General features: G+C 50.0%; 1 protein-coding gene across 1 annotated transcript; it reads left to right on the top strand.

Moving 5' to 3' along the window:
* The first annotated feature begins 15,946 nt into the window (after positions 1 to 15,946).
* On the top strand, positions 15,947 to 20,249 carry LOC140902663 (chemerin-like receptor 1). Its single transcript, XM_073322990.1, has 2 exons — positions 15,947 to 15,994; positions 17,391 to 20,249. Exon 2 carries the CDS (start codon positions 17,392 to 17,394, stop codon positions 18,493 to 18,495), a length of 1,104 nt encoding a protein of 367 aa, XP_073179091.1. The 5' UTR covers positions 15,947 to 15,994; position 17,391; the 3' UTR covers positions 18,496 to 20,249.
* The last annotated feature ends 998 nt before the right edge of the window (positions 20,250 to 21,247 follow it).

The raw sequence follows: 21,247 nt of genomic DNA, 5'->3' as shown, positions 1-21,247 counted from the left end.
ATGCAGGGGACGATCACATCAGTCATGGCCAGGTTGAGGAACCAGATGGCGCTGGCCTTCTTCTTTATAAGGATGCCAGCATGGAAGTTGATGTCGCCGTTCAACACCATGCCGAGGAGGATGGGCAGGCCAGCGATGAACACAATGGCTATCAGTGTCTTGAGGGCTCCCAGTGCTGGGAAGACAGAGGAAAGAACTAATAGAGGCCGAAGCACAAAGGGAGAGAGAAACAGATAAAGCGCTAAATGGAGCAGGGGAAGGGGCGGAGAGAAATCCTGCAGCTAGCTTGTGCTCCTCCGAAGCCATGAAGATGTTGATCTGTTCCACCTACATAGCTCAGACAGGATCCAGTCTTCATGGGCAAACAATGCCGCGGTTGATCCAATCCCAGGACCGGGCATTGGGCCAGTGGGTTCGCCAGCTCTTTCCTAGCAAGATCACGTCCACTGAGTGCAATTGTCTCATGGAGATCTCTAATCGCTTCCCTTACGGCTCGTCATAGAATCATAAAATATCAGGGTCGGAAGGGACCTCAGGAGGTCATCTAGTCCAATCCCCTGCTCAAAGCAGGACCCATCCCCAACTAAATCATCCCAGCCAGGGCTTTGTCAAGCCTGACCTTAAAAACTTCTAAGGAAGGAGATTCCACCCCCTCCCTTCGTCCCCCTGCCTTCTCTCACGTTCCCCAGAACTCAGAGGGAGTGAACAGCTGGAGCTGGTGAACCCCCCCAATAAAAATCAACAAAATGCTGGAATCATTCTCTTCCCCTCAGGGCTTGGTGAGGACCTGACCTTCCTTTTTGAAAGGTTTCCCGATGGGTTTTCTGAAGGACGTTTTCCTCCAGTTCTGAACTAACCCATTTGGAAAGTAGAAGGGCCTGGGAATCCAGCATCTTTTCATTGTGAAATTTGGGGACTGGAAAACTCCCACTAAGTTAAAATCACCAATGTGCTCCTCCTCCACTCAGAAGCAACCTCCTCCCCTTGTTCCCTAGGAATGGTGAGCCGTCAGGCACAGAAGGAAGGAAGAAAGGGAAGAGGACACAAATACCGGAAGAGGAAGAAGAAGCAGTGCAAAAGGGAGCAACAAACCACAGGGATAACAGAGGCAAGATACAGCGGCCATCTGTTCTGTTGACAGGGACGGGGCTCTGGGAGCTGGGAGAGCTGGATTTTAATCGCCATTACGTCACCAACCTGTTGGGTGATCTTGTGAACAGAACTTTCCTTCCATGTCCCCTTTGACTGTCTTGTCTCTTTAGGCTGACAGCTTCTTGGGGCGGCGACCGTCTCTCATGGTGCATTTGTGCAGCACCCATGACAGTGGGGCCTGATCTCGGCTGGGGTCTGTGCAGCGCCTGGCACAATGGGGGGCCCTGATCTCGGTTGGGGGGGTCTGTGCAGTGCTAGGTCAGATCTAGCCCAATTTTCATTGGCTTTCTGTTCTTTCTTGACTTGTGTCTCTCGGGGTTGTGGTGTCTCAGAGTCAGTTCCTGATGTGGCAGCTACGGCTCACGCAACCTGACCGTGTCTGGTGCTGGGAGGCTGCTCTCCTGTGGGTTTCTCTGTGGGGCTCAGCAGAGGGGAAGCTGCAGAGGGGGGCTGGGGCTAACAGCATCTGCAAACCTCAGAAGCATCCGGCTCTGGCTGCTACCTGCTGAATGTCACGGCGTCCCCCCTGACACCCCAGCATTTCTCACTGCACGGAATCAGCCTCGTGGTCTCAGAGGCAGATGTTCCCATCCGGGGCAGCCACGAGCCGAGAACAGGTGCGGAGACACAGCCATGTCCCGGCACGGCCCTGGGCCCGTTAGCATCAGCAGAAGTGGAGGCATCCGAGGAAGTACAGAGGGGTGGCCGAGGGTAGAGAATGAAGTGGAGGCCGGGTCATATCAGACTATCCATCTGAGAAATGACTTGTAAAGCCGGGGATGGAACCCAGAAGTCCTGAGCCCCAGCCCCATCACTCTAATCACTAGGCACCACTCCCCTCCCAGATCTGGAGATAGAACCCAGGAGTCCTGGCTCCCAGCCCCCACTGCATGGTCCCCATTCCACCCCCAGAGATGGGGATAGAACCCAGGAATCCAGGTAAGGGTGAAGTAGATACTGAGGAAGTGGGGGACGCTGTGGGAAAGTGGCCCAGGGAATTGTACGCGTCCTGTTTCTGAAAGGTCAGCTACCATAGCTGATACTATTGGGGTCCCTGGGCTGGAGCCCAGAGTAGAGGGCAGGCCCGGGCTCCCCCCTTTACCCCCAGATTAATCACTGAGACTGGGAGAGAACAGAGACTGTGCAAGGGAGGGTGGCTTCTCCTCACTTCCCTCGCTGGCTGCTGATGAAAATGGCTCAGGAGGCTGCGACCCTTGTCTCTAGAGAGAGAAGGGCGACGTGGAGGGTCACAGTGAGCCTCTGAGGCGAGCGAAATCCGCCAGGAAACGCGGGACCCACGGAGACAAGGACAGAGTTTTGTCCCATTATCTAAAACTACAATTTGTTAACTAGCGCACACACCCATGCCGTAGGTTTGGGACATCCCAGATACAGTGACCCACAGGCTGGTTTTGAGTAATCACAAGCCGGGCTTCCAGGGGCCTGTTTCCATCCAGCTGGCGGGGAGTTTAGCTGTCAGCTCCTTGCCCCAAGAGAAGCTCCCTCGGGCTGCTCCAAGGCGTTTACTTTGACCCAATATTTTACACCTAACGCTAACGAAGCACATAACTTACAGTGGCTCCCTGTGGGTCAGCTTAACCACCTCTACCAGGTCACCAGTTCTCCTAATATCAGCAACTATGCGTCTCAAAATATTTCTAGTATTTCCAGACATAACAACACTATGTCACGGGCACGTAAAACCCAGGCTGCTATCCACTCACTCTCCTCTCTTCCATCACTTTCTGTCCCACCCGCCCATTCTGATTAGCAAATTGCAAGCGAGCAGCTGTCTATCTTGTCTCCCAAAGGCCTCAGATAATTCCGAGCTATGTGATACTGGGTTTTCAGCTGGCAGGGGAGACACATACGAAATGGCTGACTGCCGTTCTGGCAAGCTCTGGGGTACATGCAGGAATGTGAAATTCTGGGATAACAAGGGGTCCAGTCAATACCGGCCTTGTAATCCGGGGTGGTCTCAAAGCTGCACAACTTTGATCCAGAGCTCAAACCCCAACCGCCTGCTTCCCCCAACTTGGGTACTCCTAGCAGGCCATCATTAGTACCCTTCCAGCCCCGAATTTTCCCCACAAACCCTCCTTCTGCCGGGCCCAGTTCCTCTCACTGGACCGTCTCAGCAAAGGTGTTGGGTTTGCTACCTCTGTGGAACCAGTGAAACCTCTCGTCAATGGACCAGAGACGCCCACGTTCCTGTGCTGACCCAGCTCTGATGCTGGACAAGTGTTTTAACCACCTGGCATATGTGGTGCCAAGGAGACCAGAGGAGATGGCAACGAGGAAATCAAAGGGAAAACACACCTGTGAGAGTCTAGAATGTCCTCTAGCGCGACCCAGGCTTTGTTCAAGACGGTTTCTCACACCCCCAGTCTCCTTGCTGTTTTTTTTTGCTGGCAGGAACCCAGCGCAGGGATCCGATCGCTTGGTTTCTTTGTGTCCTGAAGGATTAAGATGGAGCCTCTTGCTGCTCTTTATAAACCCAAATGGATTCAGCCTAAAAGCCAGGATGGTCTCCGGAGGGTGGAGCCTCCTGGGTCCCTCTGGAGCAGTGTTAATTCTTGATCTCTCCAGTCCAGGAGCGGGGCAGCCCCTGCTGGGTTGGCTTGACGGGGCTGATATGAAAAAGCAGGCAAACCGACCTTGCTTTGCGGAGGCCAGGCTGGCTGGTCAGCCCCACCTCAGCGAGGCTGCCGGGGTTTCTCCACGGTGGAGCAGAACGGCAGTGAGGGAATTCTTCATGTCACTTCTCATGTCGACCCGAATGGCATGTGCAGATAGGCCTGAGCCATCTGCTGCTGGTAGTTTTCAAAGGACAACTCTCAAGGTGTATTTTGACTATACATTGGTGCCGTCATGTGGAGGAGGTAAATGCTGGGAAGCCCAGGTCACACCAATCCCGGTATCCCCCTCTCCCCTCTCCACCACCCCAGACAGGGCCGGAGTTTGTGGAGAAGGGCCCGGTTCTGCCTTCTTGGGAAATATCTCAGCACTGGACAGCACCCAGATTTCCTAGCAAGTGGCTCTGAAAATTGGAGGAGGAGCAGAGAGACAGGGGATATGGGAGGCGTTGTCTGGCTCTGATGCGGGGCTGCAGAGGGGTTGGGTTCTTGCTCCTGGGGCTTTTGAGGGAGAGCAGGGAGGGCAGGACACAGGAAGACCCAGGGGTTCCTGGGGTCTCACCCCCACTCTAGGAGGGGAGTGGGGTCTAGTGGTTACAGCAGGGGGGCTGGGAGCCAGGTCTCCTGGGTTCTATCTACAGATCCAGGAGGGGAGCGGGCTCTAGTGGTTAGAGAAGCAGGCAGGGCTGAGCGGTCAGACTCCTGGGTTCCATCCCCAGCTTTACAAGTCATTTCTCAGATGGATGGTCTGATATGAACAGGCCTGACTTCATTCTCTACCCTCAGCCACCCCTCTGTACTTCCTCTGCCCCCTCCATTCCTCCTGGTGCAAACCGGCCCCGGGCCGTACCGGGATGTGGGTGTGTCTCCACACCTGCTCTTGGCTCGTGGCTGCCCCAGATGGGAACATCTGTCTCTGAGAATTGCGAGGCTGATTCCATGCAGTGAGAGGTGCTGAGGTCCAGGGGTGAGTACGGGATGTATGTGGAGGGGATGACGTGACATTCAGCAGGTAGCAGCCAGAGCTGGACACCTCTGAGGTTTGCAGATGCTGGCAGCCCCAGCCTCCTCTGTGCCTTCTCTTCCTCTAAGCCCCACAGAGCCTCCCCCAAGAGATACCCATAGAAAACCAACTTCCTGGCCCCAGACAGAGTCAACCTATGTGAGCTGCAGCCGCCACGTCAGGGATCAATGCTGAGACACCACAGCCCCAAGACACAGGTGAGAAAGAAACAGAATCTAATGAATGTCTGGGTAAGATCTAAACTAGCGCTGCATGGTCCCCAACCGAGATCACAGCCCCTCATTGTTCAAGGTGCCAGCTGGGGCTCCCTTGTGCCAGGTGTTGTATAGATCCCCTGCCCAAGCCTGGGGGCCCCATCGTGCCAGGTGGTGCCCTCTGTCTCATTGGTTCTTCTTTTTCTTCTGGTGTTTTACTCATCTTAACTTTCTTGCTTCCTTTTCAGTGTATCTGGTCACTAGTTCAGTGGAGGAGGGGAGCTGATGGTTGTTAGGGGTGGGCTTCTGGGACAATTTTAATTTAGTGCCCAGCGGGATTTTCCCCCTCACCTGACAGTTTCCAAAGCAGCAAACGCTGGCTTTCCAAATGGAAAGACAGCTTGGTATCAGAAATTGCTTCTTCTGAAAACAGAGGGGTGGATTCCATAACAGAAAACAGTGGGGAGTTTCCCAGAAAGGATTGATGTGTCTTCATCAAAAACAAATGGAAGGGAAACAATTTCTACATATTGATTGATCTTCACTGGGTCCTTTTTGATGAGCTCTAGATGTTGTAGAGTCAGACAGTTGTATCAGTGGTTCACAGTTCAGCTGAAGGGCATATCGAGTGGGGTCCCGCAGGGATCTGGCCTGGGCCCGGTTCCGTTCAATATCTTCTGTGACGGGGCAAGGCCAGATGGCTATAGAAAAGTAGTGGGAGATAGATATATTAGCTCCAGGCTAAACAAATCCCTGGTACCAGGATAAGTGAAATGGCAGCTACTCCAGGTCACTTAAGACACCTGGGGCCAATTAAGAACTTTCCAGAAGGCAGGGAGAAGGCTAGGTTGATTGGGACACCTGAAGCCAATCAGGGGCTGGCTGAAACTAGTAAAAAGCCTCCCAGTCAGTCAGGTGGGTGTGCATGTCAGGAGCTGTGGGAGGAAGTTGCACTGTTGGAGAGGCTGAGTAGTACACACCATGTCAGGCACAAGGAAGGAGGCCCTGAGGTAAGGGTGAAGTGGAGCTTGAGGAAGTGAGGGCTGCTGTGGGGGAAGTAGTCCAGGGAATTGTACATGTCATGTTTCTAAAAGGTCAGCTACCATAGCTGATACTATTAGGGTCCCTGGGCTGGAGCCCGGAGTAGAGGGTGGGCCCGGGCTCTCCCCCCACCTTTGCCCCCTGATTAATCACTGAGACTGGGAGACAACAGAGACTGTGCAAGGAAGGATAACTTCTCCTCCCCTCCCTTGCTGGCTTATGATGAAAATGGCTCAGTAGACTGTGACCCTTGTCTCTAGAGAGAGAAGGGTTACATGGAGGGTCACAGTGAGCCTCCGAGGCTAGCGAAATCCGCCAGGAAATGCAGGATGCACGGAGGCAAGGACAGAGCTTTGTCACACTTCATAAATCATTTGGCTAATGGTATAGAGAGCACACTCCTAAAATTTGCGGATGATACCAAGCTGGGAGAGGTTGTGAGTGCTTTGGAGGATAGGATTATAATTCAAAATGAGCTTGGCAAGTTGGAGAAATGGTCTGAAATAAAGAGGGTGCAAATCAGGAAGGACAAATGCAAAGTACTCCACTTAGGAAGGAATAAACGATTGCACAAATACAAAATGGGAAATGACTGCCTAGGAAGGATTACTGAGGAAAGGGATCTGGGGGTCATAGTGGATCACAAACGAAATATGAGTTACTAAATACATTACACTGTTGCAAAATAAGCAAACATCGTTCTGGGATGTATTAGCAGGAGTGTTGTAAGCAAGACACGAGAAATGATTCTTCTGCTCTACTCCGCGCTGATTAGGCCTCAACTGGAGGATTGTATCCAGTTCCAGGTGCCACATTTTGTGAAAGATGAGGACAAATTGGAGAAGGTCCAGAGGAGAGCAACAAAAATGATTAAAGGTCTAGAAAACATGATCTGTGAGGGAAGATTGAAAAAACTGGGTTTGTTTAGTCTGGAGAAGAGATAACTGAGGGGGGACATGATAACAGGCTTCAATTAGGTAAAACATTGTTAAAAAGAGGAAGGTGATAAATTGTTCTCCTTCACCATTGAGGATAGGACAAGAAGCAATGGGTTTAAATTGCAGCAAGGGTGGTTTAGGTTGGACATTAGGAAAAATTTCCTAACTGTCAGGATGGTTAAGCACGGGAATAAATTGCCTGGGGAGGTTGTGGAATCTCCATCACTGGAGATTTTTAAGAGCAGGTTAGACAAACACCTAACAGGTGTGGGATGGTCTAGATAATACTTAGGCCTGGTCTACACTATGGGGTTGAGTCAACCTAAGTTCCGCAATTCCAGTTACATGAATAATTCTATGAGAAACTCTCCCGTCGACTTACCTTACGCTTCTTGTTCTGCTGGAATACCGGAGTCAACGGGAGAGCGATCTGCAGGCAATTTCACTAGACCAGCTAAATCGACCCCCGGTGGATTGATCGCTGCAGCATCGATCCCCTGTAAGTGTAGACATACCCTTAGTCCTGTCTCAGTGCAGGGGACTGGACTAGATGACCTAGTGAAGTCCCTTCCAGTCCAACATGTCTATGATTCTAGGATTTGTGTCTCTCTTTGGGTGATGAAGATCCTGAGGAATGGTGCAGGGTCTGGCCATCGGCGAGACAATTTCTCTCATAGTTTATAGTGTTTGCTAAGAAGCAGCTGGGAAATCCACTGACCGGATGCACAGGCATGAGATTGGATCAATCAGTCTCACAGTACTTGCCTGTGAAGATTAGATCTTGTCAAAAATTCCTTGGTGGATGAAATTAATTAACCTCTTCATGGGTTCTGAGGAGCTTATACGTAGAACTCATCAGGTACCAGAGTTTTCATTTAATGGGAAATGTCAGGATTTGGGGAAAAAATTGTTCTGAAAAGGAACGAAAACAAAAGTTTGTAAATTTCTGGAAAATGCAAATTTGGGGAAGGAAAATCAGTGAGCAGGATCTAGTGTGTTAGATGCACAAACATTTGTGGTTAGAGCAGGGGGGAAGAGGGGGCCTGAGAGCCAGGACTCATGGTTCTATACCCAGCTTTGGGAGGGCAGAGGGGTTTAGTGGGTTAGAGCAGAGAAGGCTGGGAGTCAGGACTGCTGGGTTCTATCCCAGGCTCTGGAAGGGGAGTGGGGTCTAGTGGTGACAGAAGGAGGGAGGGGTTGGTGCTAGGACTCATGGGTTCTATCCCTGGCTCTGGAACAGGAGTGGGGTGTCATGGGCCCTGATAGTCAGGACTCCTGGGTGGTATTCTCGGGTCCAGGGGGATACAACCTAATAACTAAAGTAACCAGAGCTCCCAACCCATGCAGAAGAGGAAGGGACGGGGGTGGCATGGAGTCTGTCTTTCCTCTTCCCCTGTGTAACAGCTTCCCCTGGGTTGGGACATCTGGGGGGATGGACCCTGAGGCCTGTGTGTAATTTACTTCAAGGCCTCCAGGTCTTTGCCCCCTAAAAGCTCCAGAGGCAGCCCCTGCTCTCCCCGCACAGATCAGTTAACCGAGGCAGAGTTTGAGATAGGAAACAGTTGTCTTAAGCAGGAGAATCTTATTCACTTGAGCATGCTGCCCTTAGAAGGAACGTGCCAAATCGATGGACTTGGCTAGCCTGGCCAATGACGATCCCATAACCAGGAATCAAACCCAGGAGTCCAGACTCCCAGCCCCACCTACTTTAACCTACTAGACCTCACTCCACTCCCAAAACCAGAGATAGAACCTAGGTGTCCTGCTCCCAGCCCCCAAAAGTTGCATGGTGGGTGCATAACCAAAACCACCCCTCTTAATTATAAGCATGGCAATAATTAATAATCCATAGATCAATGCACTGTACACACCAAAACCCAGGTTTTCCTCATTTCGATCATTCATCAGACATTTCGATGGGTGGTTTCTGCCATTGGGTGGGCTGAAGGTTGTGAGGAATATCAGTGGTGCGGTAACTGGATAATAATTGAAACACCAATGAAATAATAATTAACCCACCAAACGTGGTGCGACGCATCACAAAACACGGGTGCCCCACTTTTTATTCTTCCTTCAGACATCACATTGGCTGGTGAGTCCCACTAGTATCCCTGAGGGTTCTTAGTAGAACTGGGTGGAATATCTCAACCAAACCTTTGTCTCTTTTTTTGGGGGGAGGGGGGCGCAAAAAACGCACAGTAGGTGACACCAAACATCTGGTAAATTTGCATCTGTTTCTCCATATGGTTGATTTAGAAAAAACAAACCAAGATTCTGAAAAAAATATTGATATCTTTTGATTTTTCTATTTGAAATGACTTCTTGTTTCAAAATGGACTTTAATTTAAAAAAAAAGTAAAAAAAAATACAAAATGCTTGATACTGAAACGAAACATTTCATGTTGGGGGGAAAAGAATGATTTGTTTGCCTTGAAATGAAAATTCTTTTGACTATTTGAGCTGCCAGAAATTCTAAAACCACCTGAAACAAATCTTTTCCCTGGATTTTTCAGTCATGCCATTGAACTGAAAAATCCACTTTTGCCCTGCTCCAGTTGTGAGGGGCCTCAAATGGGCTGCCTGTGTTGAATCATAAAACCATCCCTAGTAGATTTTGTCACACATTTCCAAGCCAGACAGGACCACTGTGATCATCATACCTGATCTCTTGTATCACCCTGGCCAGAGAACTTTCCTCACAATAATTCCTAGAGCAGATCTTTTAGAAAAAAAATCTCATTTTGATTTTAAAGTTGTCAGTGGTGGAGAATCCACCACAACCCTTGGTAACATGTTCCAAAGATTAATTTCCCCTCCCTGTTAAAAATTTACACCTTATTTCCAGTCTGAATTTGTCTAGCTTCAACTTCTAGACATTGGGTTGTGTTAGTGGCATTGGCCACTGTTGGAAGACAGGATACTGGCCTACATGGACCATTGGTCTGACCAAGTTCTTATGTTCATAGATCTTTGCCTGCTATATCAAAGAACCCATTATCACATATTCGTTCTGCAAGTAGGTAGTTACAGATTGGGATCAGGTGACCATTAACCATCTCTTTAAACTAAATAGATTGAGCTCTCTAACACATATTTCCCAATTGTTTAATCATTCTCATGGCTCTTCTCTGAACCCTCTTCATTTGATCAACATCCTTGACCTTAAGGAATCACAGAACCATCACACCATAGGATGAGAAGGGACTGCAAGGGTCATCTAGTCCAACCCCCTGCCAAGATGCAGGATTTGTTTTATCTAATCCATCCAAGACAGATGGCTATCCAGCTTTCTTTGGAAAACCTTCAGTGAAGGAGCTTCCACAACCTCCCGAGATGTCTGTTCCATTGTCCTACTGTTCCTACCGTTAGGAAGTTTCCCCTGAGATTTAATCTCAATCTGCTCTGCTGTAGTTTGAACCCGTTCCCTCTTGTCCTACCCTCTGGGGCGAGAGAGAACAACTTTCCTCCATCTTTTTTATGGCAGCCTTCCACTTATTTGAAGACTGTGATCATGTTTCCCCTTAATTTCCTCTTTTCCAAACTAAGCATACCCAGTTCCTTCAGCCTTTGCTTATATGGCTTGTTTTCCATCCCTTTGACCATCTTTGTTGCTCACCTCTGAATCCTTTCCAGTTTCTCCACATCTTTTCTATACATTAGTGACCAAAACTGGACTTTGATTTAACCCAGTGAACAGGACACATGTAAGTTAAATGTCCTGTTTAGGGGCCAGGAGAGTAGATTTTCCCTGTTTCTCTATCCTTTTTGTCCAGCTTTCTCACGGGGTGCAAATGATCTGCCGTTTGCAATGGGCAACAAAACACCGGTGTCCCTTGTTCCCTTTGCTCTCCAGATATTTGAAGGCTGGTATCCCATCTACAGCACTGGCTGGTTGAGAGGTTGCCAGGGGAGATAATTAATGGACAGGTTGTGTTGGTGTGTTACAGGTACAGAAAGAGGTAAGACAAAGAGAGTTGAAGACATCCCCGTGGTTGTGAAGGGCACCTCTCTCCCCGCAACTCCCTTGGGTATCCCCACCATGTCCTAATATGATGCAGACTATGACTATGTCTATGACCATGACACAGTGGCCCAGAAGCAATCTCTCCTCAATAGCATGCATATGGTCTCCATGGTGATATTTGTAGTATATAACCTGTCGCTTAAATCAGCTTCTATACCAGACATCTGGAGGGTAGCTAATGTGACACCAATTTTTTTAAAAGGCTCCAGAGGTGATCCTGGCAATTACAGGATGGTAAGCCTAACTTCACTAGCAGGCAAATTGGTTGACATTATTGTAAAAAATAGAATTACCAGACACCTGGATGAACATGATTTGTTGGGGAAGAGTCAACAAGGCTTTTGTAAAGGCAAATCATGCCTCACCAATCTATTACAATTCTTTGAGAGGGTCAATAAGCATGTGGACAAAGGTTATTCTGTGGATATAGTGTACTGGGACTTTCAGAAAGCCTTTGACAAGGTCTCTCACCAAAGACTCTTAAGCAAAGTAAGCAGTCATGGGATAAGAGGGAAGGTCCTCTCCTGGATCAGCAACTGATTCAAAGACAGGAAGCAAAAGGTAGGAATAAATGGTCAGTTTTCAGAATGGAGAGAGATAAATAGAAGATTACAGGACAAGGAGTAATGGTCTCAAGTTGCAGTGTGGGAGGTTTAGGTTGGATATTAGGAAAAACTTTTTCACTAGGAGGGTGGTGAAACACTGGAATGCGTTACCTAGGGAGGTGGTAGAATCTCCTTCCTTAGAAGTTTTTAAGGTCAGGCTTGACAAAGCCCTGGCTGGGATGATTTAATTGGGGATTGGTCCTGCTTTGAGCAGGGGGTTGGACTAGATGACCTCCTGAGGTCCCTTCCAACCCTGATATTCTATGATTCTATTGCATCTCCTTCAGACTGGGGGTGATGGGCAACGGGCTGGTCATCTTCATCACCAGCTTCTGGATGAAGAGGACAGTCAATGCCATCTGATTCCTCAAGCTGGCCGTGGCCGACTTCATCTTCACCTTCTTCCTCCCCCTCAGTGTGGCCTACAAAGCCCTGGGCTTCCACAATAGACTTTATAATGGCCTTGTATATCTTAGCAAAATGGGTTTTACAATTCTCTTCCACACAGGGGCTTTGTGAATATTAATAAATGATTATGAGCAGTGCTGTGCAAGAACTGGAGTTTCCATTTTGTGGGAAATTTCCAATGATTTTAATTTTTTTCCCATTCCAAAGTGGAATGAAAACAAAAAAATGCAAAATTTCCCTCTGAAATGAAAATAAAAAAAAAGTCACTTTGGGTTAATCAAAATGTTTCATTCTGATCCTGCCTTTTAAAAAATACTCATTTTATGATGTAAAAAAATTAAATGTATGGAGTCATTTAGAAAATCAAAATGTTCTGTTCCAAAAAGTTCAGAAAAATTGGAATATGTATCTCTGAATGTTCCACTCTGATTTTTTTCCCAAATGAAATTAAGTCGAAATTGGCTTGTTTCTGCAACATCTTTTGATGTCCACCAAACATGATTTTCCAACTGAAAAACAATCAATATGACATATGAGGCAAGGCTGAAAGTATTAGGCATGTTTAGTCTAGAGCAGAGAAGGGACGTAAGCGTCCTCAAATATATCAAAGGTTAATATAAAGAGGACAGTGATTAATTGTTCTCCATGTCCACTGAGGGTAAAAAAAGAAGGAATGGGCTTAATCTGCAGCAAGGGAGATTTAGGTTAGCTATCTGGAAAAACTTTCTAACTCCAAGGGCAGTTAAGCCCTGGAATGGGTTTCCAAGGGAGGTTGTGGAATCCCTGTCCTGGGAGGTTTTTAAGAAGAGGTCAGACAACCCCCTGTCAGGTACGGTCTAGATTTACTTGGTGCTGCCTCAGAGCAGGGGATGGACTACAGGACCTCTCCAAGTTCCTTCCATCCCAACATTTCTCTGATCAGATGCTTCCATGTGGATGGATAGAAGCCAAGGAAGAGTGAAATGCCATTGCCAGGTGGTAGATGCTTCATTAATTTGTCTGTATCAAATATGTTCGGTGTGGATAACTTGGGCAAGGTGTTCTCTAGCAATGAGCAATTTTGGGGGGAACCAACTGGAGAGAGCTGGTTTTCAGCGGGACTATGTGGAAATGAAGTCTCTTTAGAGGATCTCCAGTTGGCCGCTCAAAATGGTCACTAAAACTTTGACTGTTCTTCTTTCTTCTTTAGCACCGTGTCTCTCCATTTCTTAATTAGCTGAGGTGGAGGATGTATGAAATAAAACACCGGTGCTTACAGCTCTTTGGAGATGCAAATTGTGTCTGAATGGGGGACAGAGCAGCCAAGCTAATGAAGACAATAGATCTGAGTTATAGAAGAATTCTGATTTCTTCATAAAAAAATAAAACATTCTCAATAAATTATTCACTATAAGGGGGATTCTCTGTAAGGGGAGTTTAGTTGATTACAGCCGGGGTCTCTCAAAGGGCATGTTTAGTCTAGAGCAGAGAAGGGGAGTAAGCGTCCTCAAATATATCAAAGATTAATATAAAGAGTGATTATAAGCAGATATCAACACTGGTTCTCCACTTGTGAGGTAACTCCCTTCTCTTCATGTGTCAGTATATTTATGTCTTCATCTGTAATTTTCACTCCATGCATCTGAAGAAGTGGGGTTTTTACCCACTGTAGGGGGATGAGCACCTGCTCCAACACTGAAGGGCTTTGAAAAGCCCTGCAGAGGGCTGGGGAAGGGAGTGAAATCCTGGCTGATTGGGGGAAGTGGCGGCAGCTGAGGGCCATGCCCCAATCAGGGCCCAGCTGGCTCTATAAAGGCTTTGAGCCAGAAGTTCCAGGAAAGTCTCTCTCTGCCTGTAGAGGGAGAAGGGCCTGGCTGCAAGGTGCTGAGTAGGACACCTAGATTGGAACAGGGCTGGGGAAGGGCCAGAGGAGCTGGGAGCTCTAGCCTGGAAAGGCCTATTAGGTACGGGGGCTGCAAGGGCAGCCATGGGTAGGCAGAGGCAGCAGGTCCAAACCCCCTCACCTGTGATGAGTGGCTTATCCTGCAGTCTGCCCCAGGGAGCGGGGGCTTGGTGGTGACTGGCAGGAGCCTACGACTGAGGCAAGGTGGGGATAGTGGATGGGGGTTCCCCTGGGAGGGGGAGACCCAGAACTGTGGGGGTACTGCCAGGGGACAGCACCCAAGACAAGGGCACCAGGGTCCGGGAGGGACACGGGGGTCAGGGGTGGTGAGGCACCGGCCTGACGGAGGCGCTCCAGAGGCTGGACGCTAATTCCCTGAGACAACCAGCAGGAGGCACTGCTGGGTGAGTCTGTGCCCCGTGACACCCATGAAAGCTTATGCTCAAATAAATCTGTTAGTCTTTAAGGGGCCACCAGACTCCTTGTTTTTGTGGATACAGACTAACACGGCTACCCCCCGATACTTGTCACTGTAGTAAACAGCGACTCATTTGAAAATAGAACTTTGGGAGTGGGGTGCAGTGGGTTCGAGCAGGGGGAGCTGGGAGCCGGGATGCTCGGGTTCTATCCCAGCTCTGGGTAGGGTTGCCAGGTGTCCAGTTTTTGACCAGAATGCCTGGTTAAAAAAGGACCCTGGTGACTCCGGACAGCACTGCTGTTTAGGCCATCAAAAGTCCAGTTGGTGATGCAGCAGGGCTAAGACAGGCTCCTTACATGGCTCCGCTTGGCTCATGGAAGCAGCGGCATGTCCCACCTCCGGCTCCTAGGTGTAGGGGCAGCCAGGAGGCTCCGTGCGCGGCCCCTGCCCCGAGCGCCAGCTCCTTAGCTCCCAATGGTCGGGAACCCCAAACCCCTCATCCCCTGCCCCACCCAAGAGTCCGCACCCCCAGCCAGAGCCCTCACTCCTTCCTGCATCCCAACCCACTGCCTCAGCCTGGAGCCTTCTTCTACACCCTGAACTCCTCATTTCTGGCCCCACCCCGGAGGCCGCACCCCCGGCCAGAGCCCACACCCCAACCCCCTGAGCCAACCTGGTGAAAATTAGCGAGTGAGTGAATGAGGGTGGGAGAGAGAGAGAGCGACAGAGGGAGGGGGGATGGAGTGAGTGGGGGGCGGGGCCTCGGAGAAGAGGTGGGGCAAGGAGTGGGGCAAGGGTGTTCAGTTTTGTTTGAGTAGAAAGTTGGCAACCCTAGATCTGGGAGGGGAGTGGGGTCGAGTGGGTTAGAGCAGGGGGTGCTGGGACCCAGGACTCCTGGGTTCTATTCCAGCTCTGGGAAGGGAGTGGGATCTAGTAGGTTAGAGTGCAGGGATGGTGGGCATCATTGGAACAGACCCAGAGGCCCATGTAACCTGGTGTCTCCCCCAACTCCGCTATAGCAGATCAGTCCCATGGGCCTATATAGACTGGTATCCTGCTCCCTCATTTAATGCCCCTTTGTGCTGCCCTAGAGCTTGGTATTCCGGCCTCCACCATGAGCCTAAGCCAGAGAACTGAGTTCCTGAAGGACTGGTAGGTAGAGGAAGAGCAGAGAGACAATGGGGATGGTCCAAGTGGGGTGGGAGAAGCAGAGGGGGTTGCTTCTTGCTAAAGGGAGCAGGGATAGAACGAGAAAGAGTCAGGACTCCTGGGGTCTCTCCCATGGTGTAGGAGGGGAATGTGGTCTAATGAGTTAGAACAGAGGTGAGGGTGGGAGCCGGGACTTCTGGGTTCTCTCCCCCATTCTGGGAGGGGTGTGAAGTCTACATGGGATAAGGAGGGGGAGCATGATAAAAAGCAAACAGGGAGCTGAGAATAATACCAGAGGTTGGGAGTGCAGGGCAGTCCTGAGAAGCTGTCTGATCCCTTTGCTAGCAACAAATCACCAGAGGAAATGAAAGTACTGAGGCAGCCCCAGGCCCAACCCCCTTCTCCTCCTTCCCCTTCCCATGACTCCTCCAAGCTTCCCAGCCTGGCCAGAGTGCAACCTGCCGGGGCCACGGGAGGAGACCAGCTCTGGAGATCCGCAGAGAGACGTCCCTCTGAGACCGGGGTAAGGAAAGGCTCGGATCCCTCCAACTCAGCCCCGGGTCCCTCCCACCTCCCCTCCCCAGGCAGGGTCCCTCTTGTGAGGAGTCCCCCAATACCCCAGCCTGCCCCCGACGGAGCCGGTGGATCCCCCAGGAAGCTGATGGGGCTGCGGCTCCGCAGAGGGTGCGGTCGGGGCGACAGCTGGGCTGAATCTGGGAAGATTTGGGAACGGACCAGCAGACCCTGGGAGGTGGCTGTGGATGGAGCCTGCTGGCCCCTGATACCCACCAACAAGGAGGTGCTACCCCCATATCCAGCTGCTCCAGCCCTGGATGGGAGATGTCCTATTCCCACCCCACATAACCACCCCAACCCTATTCCCACATCAGCACAGCTGCACCCCACTTCAGTCTGTGGGGGTGTGGCCTGGGTTGGCTCCTCCCTCTCCTACCCCCCACCCTGATTGGTCTGGTCAGAACTGGATTGGACCAGCTCCTGCCCCAGAAACTCCCCCCACTTTTATCTCTCGGTATCCTGCAGCCAGTTATTGAGTGTCATTGACATGTGGCCAATCAGCGGAGGGCGTGGGGAAGTGGTTGCCAATTAGCAGGCAGTATGGGGGAGAGGAGAGGGGGAGGAAGCAGATCCACCCCTCCAGGAGACAAAAGGGGAAATCCTGCCCCCCAGGAAAGGGAATGCCCCATTCCCTCTGCCAGGGGAAGAAAGGGGAAGGTTTTTCACCTTGTCTCACTCTACTTATCTCCAGAGCTGGTCAGGAAACTTTTGACAAGATGGTTTCATGTCTAAAACACCTGATTCATTGACATCAAAGTTTTTCTGGGAATTTCACCAGTTTCCTGACCCCAAAAAAGTTTTTTGGGAAAAAAGTTGTGACAGGGCAGATGAAAAAATCCAATTATTCCAAAACCGCTTTTTTGTTTGGGAAAAATTAAGCTAATTATTATTTGTAAAAACAATTTAAAAGAAATAAAAAGGCGGGTGGAACTGAAAATGCCACATTTAGAAATGGTCAGAACAGAGGGTTTTGATGAGGGTGGATTCTCCACCGTGGGCAATTTTGGTAGCAGGGTGGGATTGTTTTTAAGATATCTGCTCTAGTTCAAACAGGAATTAATTTGGTGACGTTCTCTGGCCTGTGTCGTAAAGGTCAGACTAGATTATCACAATGGTGCCTTCTGGCCTTGGAATCTATGATTATCCTGAACCGATTTTTGGTTTTTGGTCCATTAAAATATTGAGATTTCAAGATTTGGCTCCAATTCAGGATGGAACAATTTTTCAAAAGTTGAAAAAAGTGGCATTGGGGAAAAAAGTTTTCTGCCCAGCTCTTTTAACTCCCTGCTCTCTCGCCCCAGCGGTGCGAATGGTGACAGTGGATCTGGGTTTGGTTGTTGTAGGATGGAGGAGACCACGCCCTTCCAGTCCCGCTGGGCCCACCCCGCCTTTCCATATGTGAACAGCACCTTACACCCCTTCTTCGGGAATCCCTACCAGCATGGAGAAGAGGGTGGAGCCCAGCATGAATGGAGAGGAGTTCTCTTTGCCGTCCTCTTCAGTCTGGGATTCCTACTCGGAGTAGTGGGCAATGGCCTGGTTATCTTCATCGCTAGCTTCTGGATGACGAAGACGGTGGTCTCTATCTGGTACCTCAACCTGGCTGTGGCCGACTTCATCTTCACCTCCTTCCTCTCCATGGAGGTGGCCTATGCAGCGCTGAACTTCCACTGGCCCTTTGGCCAGACACTGTGTAAGATCCACAGCGCAGTGTCCTTCCTCAACCTCTTCGCCAGTGTCTTCCTCCTCACCGTCATCAGCGCCGACCGCTGCATCTCCGTGGCCTGGTCGGTCTGGGCCCACAACCACCGCTCGCCCCGGCTGGCTTTCTGGGTAGCTGCGGCTGTTTGGCTTGCAGCTCTGGCTCTCAGCACACCATATATAGTTTTCCGGGACATTAGGAGCTTCCCGCTTGAGGGGGACATCACCATCTGCTACAACAACTACATCCCAGTGGGGAACTTCACTAGGGAGGAGGTGGCCACATTGTGGGAGATTCGACACTGGGCCATGGTGCTCACCTGCTTTGTGACTGGGTTCCTGGTGCCATTTGCCATCATCCTGACCTGCTACGGAGTCATCACTGCCAAACTGATGAGGAACCATGTCGTCCGCTCTGGCAGGCCCTACAAGATCATGGTGGCCGTGGTGACGGCCTTCTTCCTCTGCTGGTTCCCCTACCACCTCTCCACCCTATTGGCCATGTTGGCAAAGGGGGTGACTCCAGCAATACAGGTTCTCCATGATGTCGCACTTCCCTTGGCCTACCTGAATAGCTGCCTCAACCCTGCCCTGTACGCCTTCATGGGCTGGGGCTGCAAGGACACACTGTGGCTCTCCGTGGTCTTGGCCTTCCAGAGGGCCTTCAGTGAGGCTGAGGTCCAGGCCACCCTCCCCAACAAGAACCAGGAGAGCAGTAGGTCAGAGGTGGAATTGCCCCCATTATGATCAGGCTACTCACCTCTCCCTTCCCCAAGCTGAGGATAGAACCAGGAGTCCTGGCTCCTATTCTCCCCCCCGCTCCCCGCAATCTAACCAACTAGACCCCACTCCCCTCCCCTGAGCTGGGGATAGAACCCAGGAGTCCTGGCTCCCAGACCCCCCTGCTCCATTCATTACACCCCACTCCCCTCCTGGAGCTATCACCTAGCTTGGATGGAATCCTGCTTGAGGCAAACAATAAAGGCCTCAGTTTTAACATTGATTCTGGCTCTGTTTTTCCTAAAAGAGGAAACAGCAGGGAAAGAGAAGCAGAACCTGCCACTTCCCCCAATTTACAGTTGTTCACAGGATTAAGGAGAGTCAGCCCGCTGGGGTCAGGAGTTCAGTTCCCAGCCTGTAAGCCAGGACTTCAGATCAGGAGTTTCCGATGCTGTAAAAAAATTGTGCATTTGCCTGTTTAGATGATAAAATCTTTGGAACTGATGCCCAGTGCCCCTGCTCTGACCCACTAGCCCCCCTCTTTTCCATATCCAGGAAAGAACCCAGGAGTCCAAGGCCAGAAAGGATCATTGTGCTCATATAGTCTGACCTCCTGGATAACACAGGCCATAGAATTTTCTAAAAAATTATGTCTAGTGTTTATCTTTCAGAAAAGCATCCAATCTTGATCTATAATTTGCCAGTGATGGAGAATCCATTGCAATTCTTGGTAGATGGCTCCAGTGATTAATTACCCTCATTGTTAAGCACTGCCTGCCACAGTCTATCTATTAAGCCCTGAGAAGGAGGTGCATGGCCAAGCTGAGGACCCGGAAGATGTTGACCATCCTCTCCATGAAGAAGCCAGGGAGGAAGATGATGTAGTCATTCAAAAACATCCCGGCGAGGAAGGTCAGGCCAAAGAGCACCAGAAAGATGTACATTATCATGTTACCTATCAGCTCTGTGTTCTTGGGGAACCAGGGTGCAGTACCCAGCCTCTCTGACTCATGAAAGACCCCCCCCAACCTCTGCTTGAACCAAAACCAATCAGAAGAAAGACTCACAAAAAGCAATGAAAAGGCCGTGGGAGACACACCTAAACCCCTGGGACAAGGGTGACAGGATTAAGGAAACTCCACTAGCCTCATTTGCATTGAAGAGGGGACAAGGAGGCATCTCCATTAGCAGACAGAATGGAGAACAGAGATTCCAAGGCAAGAACCGCAGGGAACTCTGGGACCAGAACAGCAGGGAAGCACTGCATGATGGGGGATCTCTGCTCCAGATGTTAATGAACCCACGCCTGCACACCCCCAGCTCATTAGTTATCAGACCAATTCTAGTAATAAATCCTTCATTGGTATCCAAAATACTGCAGCTCCCTAATTGCATTGTGAGCTCCCTCCAAGGAACACCGCCCATAGCCAGGAATGATCAGCTCCCATGGTCTAGCCTGATCAAAACAGCTTTGGTGTCCTCCCTTGTTTACACATCAACAAATCTCGAGTTCTCCCTTGAACCATTGTTGTTTCTCTGGAAAATCCCCGACCCACGCTCAAGTAAGTGTTCTGATGCCTGGATCCAAAATCTGCATCACTTCCATTGGGACTTCATCTTCTCCTGACTGATTGTGTTGGGGGCTCTGCCTGTCTCCAGCACGCCGGACCCTCAGCTACCACCAACACCTGGGTCCCCCGATCGATTCAAGCTTCACAGAGTGGTAAGAACCCAGCTCTCTCTCTCTCTCTCTTTTAGGTATAGCCTTCTGACCCTGACTTGTGTGATCAGTTATAGTTTTCTAAACATTACTTTTGCAATCAAATTTAAGTTAGATTTAATAGTAGCACAGTTTTGTTTGTTTTGGCTCCCCTATGATTATTACCTGGCAATAAATAACTTTCATGATTAAGTTGGTTGCCCCTCTCTCTCTCTCTCGCTCCCCCTCGTGGGTGGTTTTTGGTTTCCTCATTCGCTCTGCAGCAACGCTCCTCGTACCTAAGCTTAAGATCCCTGCAGCGCCCAAAAATCCTGTGGGGTTTGCTCATCAAGTGGGTTACAACCAGAACAATTGTACATGAAAGTGGGGATAGAGATGTGCTGAGTCCAGGGGCATATGAGCCTGACAGTTTGGAAATGCTGCTCGACCCGGCCTGCTGAGTCCAGGGACATCTAAGGGGTCAGCTTGGGAGTGCTGATTAACCCGGTCCTCTCAGATGGGCTCTGTTAATGTGTGTGTGTGCCTCTGATTCTGGGGCTGCAAGAACCCAGCCCTGGGGAACCGAGGTCCGGCAGGACAGCGCCATTGGGAGGGCCGAGCAGCAGGGAGAAGCAGAGCTCCGTATGAGAACACAAGCAGTACGTGGATAGCATTACAGCCCCCCACCTCAGGTTTCAGAGTAGCAGCCACGTTAGCCTGTATCCGCAAAAAGAAAAGGAGGACTTGTGGCACTTTAGAGACTAACAAATTGATTTGAGCATAAGCTCTAATAAATGAGCGGACCCCAAAGTAACGGGCAAATCTGGTAACAAATTGATGGAGGAACGTGGGCAGCATGTGACCCTAATCACATGGTATTTGTTGAGTGGTTGCTGTGGAATGGGGAAACTGAGGCACTGACCTGAGCAAACTGTCTCTTCCTTTTTCAGACTAAGCTCCTTTAGTGAGGTCTCTCTCTCTCTCTTCGGATATTTGGTAACGTCCTGTAACTTTTAAGTTAAGAATCGTGCCTAGAATAACTGTAGGACCGTGCAGTAAGGAGTTAAAGAGCAGGGCCGG

The sequence above is a fragment of the Lepidochelys kempii genome, chromosome 24, assembly GCF_965140285.1.
Source record: "Lepidochelys kempii isolate rLepKem1 chromosome 24, rLepKem1.hap1, whole genome shotgun sequence".
Classification (NCBI taxonomy): Eukaryota; Metazoa; Chordata; order Testudines; family Cheloniidae; genus Lepidochelys; species Lepidochelys kempii.
Note: the sequence above shows the minus strand (reverse complement) of the source record. Positions and strands in the feature narration are given on the sequence as shown.